At 44.9% G+C, this 4,751-nt stretch overlaps 1 protein-coding gene across 1 annotated transcript in view; it reads right to left on the bottom strand.

Moving 5' to 3' along the window:
• Positions 1-2,276: 2,276 nt before the first annotated feature.
• The window catches only part of PMEPA1 (prostate transmembrane protein, androgen induced 1), a 7,647-nt gene continuing 5,172 nt past the window's right edge, over positions 2,277-4,751 (bottom strand). The window contains exons 2-3 of the mRNA XM_035900873.1: positions 2,920-2,973; positions 2,277-2,825 (exon numbers count right to left, since the gene is read on the bottom strand). Of these exons, the coding sequence (XP_035756766.1) occupies positions 2,277-2,825; positions 2,920-2,973 (603 nt within the window). The remainder of the gene's footprint in view (positions 2,826-2,919; positions 2,974-4,751) is intronic.

Below are 4,751 nucleotides of genomic sequence, written 5' to 3'. Positions count from 1 at the left end.
AAATTCATCATGTTTGTACCTTTCGTGACAAACTAGATTTATTCCTTCGCATGACTATTTTTTTTGTGGCTTTTTTTCTTTTTTAAGGTCATCAAAATTTAGGTTACACGACTGTAAAGCTATGAAGATTTCAAGAGCTGTGGAAAAGCAGTTTGAAATATTGAGAAGGTACAGGACTATTTCTAGGCAAAAATAAAAAAAAAAAGGCAAAAAATAATGATCAAACTTCAAGTTCAGCTATTCATTGTCTTCTTTAAAATATATATAAATATTGTTCAAATGGTCAGAACTTCAAAACCGTTCTCCTTTTTTTTTTTTTCAAGTAATAGAAAAGTTGCTTAAAAACAATAGTTATTGCCTTTATATCTTTCATTTATGTCACTCTACTAGATAGCATCCTGCAGAAAATGAAATCACACCTCCTGGTAAAACCTTTGTTCTCCGCGGTTCCCCTACCGACCCTTCCTCGCGCTCGGAGAGATGCTCTCCTGGCCGGGGAGACGGGACCCAGAACAGGTTTTTTCCCTTTTCTTCTCTCTCTGGCACGCTCTCAGGTTTCTCACTCGCTCACTCCGTCACATACAAATTCACCGCGAGGGTAAAACACCTACCAGACACCTACGCGATATAAAAATGTAAACAATAGCATAGTAAGACAAAATGCTTCCAAAACCAAGATAAATTAAGGACGCACAACACCCGGCGGGCAGGAGGGCAGGTGGGACCGTGCTGCTGTGGATGAGGACATCTTCGGAAGAGGTAAAGGGGGTTTGCTTCTAAAGCATTAAGCTTATTTATTTAGCCTTTAATTAATACATCACAGGAGCAGATTCATTTCCATCTACTGTACCTGACACCTCTTTAGCTAGGATAATAAAATCAAAAATAGCGATGACCAGAGGCAGCCCCGGGGATGGCGGAGCTGCGAGACATGGCTGCGCCTGTTCACCCCAAACAGAGGTTTGGGAGGTTAACACAAAATGAAAATGACTTTCACCACCACACTTTTCAGCTTGTACTTTCCATGAGCTATTTAAACCCCAGCTGAAAGGCAGCTGGTGGGTACATTACCACATATTCACATTAACTTCCATAATCACCGCTTTAGCTCCAAATAGGGCCCCTTCAGTTGAACATTGAAAGAAATAAACCAAAAAACACTTTGTTCCTTCAGACACAGAAGTTTATTCTCATCCCCACCACCCCCCTCCAAAAAAGTTAGAGGTTGTCCCAAAAAAAAAAAAAAAAAAAAAAAAAAAAAAAAAAAAATCAAGTAATTTTTGTCTGCTTCAGTCATTACTGACTCTCAGAAGCAGGGAGTTTTTATTTTACCTTTTCACTCCAATAATCCTACCGGATGACATACAGACACACACCAACTCCTCTTGCTTTGTAGGGAATGTATAAAGCCGTGACTGTCGGCAGCCACGCGCAGGGACTCTGGAAATTAAGGATTTGCATAAGATGCAGTCTCGCTCACCGCTCCTCCCAGGGCGGGCATCTCCACTTCAGCCTTTTTCCACCCCCTTCCAGCTACTTTGTTCTTCACTTCAACATATATCCCTTAACAGGTTCATGGTAGACATGATAGAGGCTTTGACCAACACAAGCACTGACATATTTATATTAAAAAATAGTGCAAAATTTCAACATTTATATAAATAACTCTAAACCCCTGCTTTTGATTTTTTTTTTGTTTTTTGTTTTTTTACAATGTAATACACGTTTTTTGAGTTGGCACTCAAAAAATTGCCATTTTTCTTCTAGTTCAGAAAACAACTTTTTTTTTTTTTTTGAATAGGCCTCTTCTAATACAAAAATACTCCTGCTCCTTACACATACACTTTCTCTTATTTTTAATATATATTTATATATTTATATTGCAGATCTTTAAACAAAATGTTTTTTGTGCAAATATTTTGTCTTTAAAGATAAGTGAAATAATCAAACAAAAAAAAGCATTCACACACAGCTCAACTAGAAACAAAAAAAAAAAATGGACTACGGTTGATTTTTTTTTTTTTCCTTTTTAAACGTCTAGACACAGCTCAATAAAGAAATGTTTTTGCAAGCTTGGTAGGCTTGTGCATTCAGACCAGACATAACAAGTAAATATTTATACATGGAGAGATGGGGAAGGGCTTTTTTTTCTTTTCCTTTGCTCATCTTCCTCAACTCGCTCGCTCTCTCCTTTTTCTTTTAACCAGAAGTGCAGAGTGTTTCGTTTACTTTCTTTTTTCTTTTTTTTTTCCTTTTCTTTTTTTCTTTTTTTTTTTTTAAAAGGGGTGCCCTTTTTGTTTCTCTTTCTCTTTGTTCCACGCGGTTGTGCTCTCAAGGCCATTGATTTGTGAATGATGGAGTCTGCTGCCCTCCAAGATGGAGGGCATCCCGTTGTTGTTCTGCTGGTGCTGGTAAAACGTCGAGCCGGGGTAGTGCCCTATCACCTCGCTGTACGTCGGCGGCGGTCCCTCCATCCTCCCATTGCTCCCATAGCAGGTCGCGCTGATGCCAGAGTTACTGCTGGGGGGGCACGGCCCCCCGTACACGGAGTTATCTATCAAGTCACTGTCGAAGATGGTTCTGTTGGGGGGGGCCCGGACCGACTCTCTGTTGAGCTCCATTTGCTGCTCGGGGTCTCGCAGCTGCAGCGTGCAGGGTCCCTGGTACGGGGGGGGCTCCTCGCCGTCCGACAGCGAGATGGTGGGTGGCAGGTCGATCTCGTGCTGCATGTAGGGGTAGGTTGGCTGGAATCTGTTAAAGCGGTCCCTCTGCAGAAAGGATGGCACTGCCAGGCGGTCGCTGGGTCTCGGGGTGTAGATTTGCTGCTGAAAGGGAGAAAAAGAGAGAAAGAGGGCGAGAAGCATGAGACGCTGCAGCCCCGGCCAGCGGGAAAGGCAGCGGCACCCGCGTCGCCCTCACCTCTGTTATTCCATTCCCCGACACGGTGCTTTCCGAAGGCCACAGGCTTCCCTCCTGCATTGGAAAGGAGAAGAGAGGGCAGAGTGAGTCTCGCTGCCAGCAGTGGTTGAGCTCCTTCTGCAAAATGGCTCGTGCCAGGTTTCCCCTGCGCCGGAGCCCAGGTAAGATGCTGATGCTGCCGCTGCCAGCACGTTCCTGCCCCGGCTGCAGCAACACACAGCGCTCGCCCTCTTCTGTGCAGAAGCTCTAGCAGGGGGATTAGCTATTGTCATATATGCTGGGTATCATATGGGCCTATGCCGGGGGTATCAGCGTATTACCACTGAAAACAGCACTTCCGATTAAACTTTCCCTCCGTTTTCACCTCCATTTGTATTTAATAGATCGCTTGCAGAATGAATGATAAGGACACCAGCAAACAACGCGCTCTCATTTGCAGACTTCCCCCCTCCCGCCCACACCCACCCAGCATGTTTCTCTCCCTGGTTCAAACAAGAGTATTTTTCAATTTGTGATCCGTGAGCCGTGGGTGATTCACAAGACATCAGAAAATGCTCCATGAAATAATGACTAAATTAAAAAGAAAAAAAAGAAAAAAAAAAAAGAGAAACCTCACACCCACATTCTGATGCACGCAATCAAGGAATCATGGGAAAATAAAGATAATAAGTGAATAACCAAATGTTAAGCCTAAATTTGATTTGGCTAAAAAAAAATTAAAAAATAGAAATCTGTAGCAACAGGATGGTTCTAGAGTATCTCTTCCCCAAAAGGATTAGTGATCCTTGGCTTAAGCAGAGTGAGGAACCATGGTCTAGAGGCTTCCTTATGCTGCCAGCATCACCCTGATCCTGCAACCCAAACCCAGGTGCCAACAACCTGAGGCATGATAAAGCCACAAGCCCATTTCCCCCAGACCATGAGATTAGTTTACAATTCACGATCAAAACAAACAGACAAAGGTTATTCCCATTTGCTGGTGATACTCGGAGCGTACCCAGTTCACCCCAGACACTTTTGCCTTAAGAACTAAAATATTTAAATATTGCTAATATTCCCATATAGCAACACGCCTCTGGCAGGCAGGGCTGGAGGAAAGCAAGCCAGAAGGCTCATAATTATAACCTGGAGTAGCTGGCACCTCTTAGTTCCTTGCAGGTGAATCTCCAGTTCTGGCACTACCAAGTCAGGCACAGGCAGAAGTATTTACCACCAGTGGAAAAAAAATGCCAAGGGTGTTTCTTTTTCCCCTTTTCCCCCCTAAGGTGCCCCATCCAAAGGCCATTCTCCGCCCAGCCTACGCAGCAGGGCTCTGCAGGTGAGCAAACCACGAGTTTTCTTGCTATGAAAATACCTATTTCTATAATAACCGTGGTGGCGGTTCCAGGCAGCCTGGTGCCCTGGTGAAAGCCTGTAAAAAGCTGCCATGGTATTGCAGCACGGCAGACACCTTTGCTGATAAAGTCAGAAGGGATTTTGCCTGTCTGATGCTCCCTGGACCTCACCCAGCTGTGCAGCACATCTGGCTTCATACCAGGCTGCAGCATGCAAGGGAAAACATTGCTGCAGACCTTTGCAGCTATCCCAGTGAGCGGCTGAGCAGCATCTCCGCTCCCCCCAGAAGAGGCTCCGAGAGCAGACAGACCAGGGGTGCTCCTGCAGGCAGAGCCAGCCCTGAGCATCCCGCATCCTTGAGGGCATCCCGCATCCTTGCGGGCATCCTGCATCCCTGTGGGCATCCCCCAACACGCATCCAACTGCCCAAACCACAGCAGCAGCACTGAGTTAAAATCTCCAAAGAAGCCACCCATTATATTCCCCTCCCTCCTCCT

This window comes from Egretta garzetta, unplaced genomic scaffold, assembly GCF_000687185.1.
Source record: "Egretta garzetta isolate BGI_Z169 unplaced genomic scaffold, ASM68718v1 scaffold188, whole genome shotgun sequence".
Classification (NCBI taxonomy): Eukaryota; Metazoa; Chordata; class Aves; order Pelecaniformes; family Ardeidae; genus Egretta; species Egretta garzetta.
The sequence above is the reverse complement of the archived record's forward strand: the minus strand, read 5'-3'. Positions and strand labels throughout refer to the sequence as shown.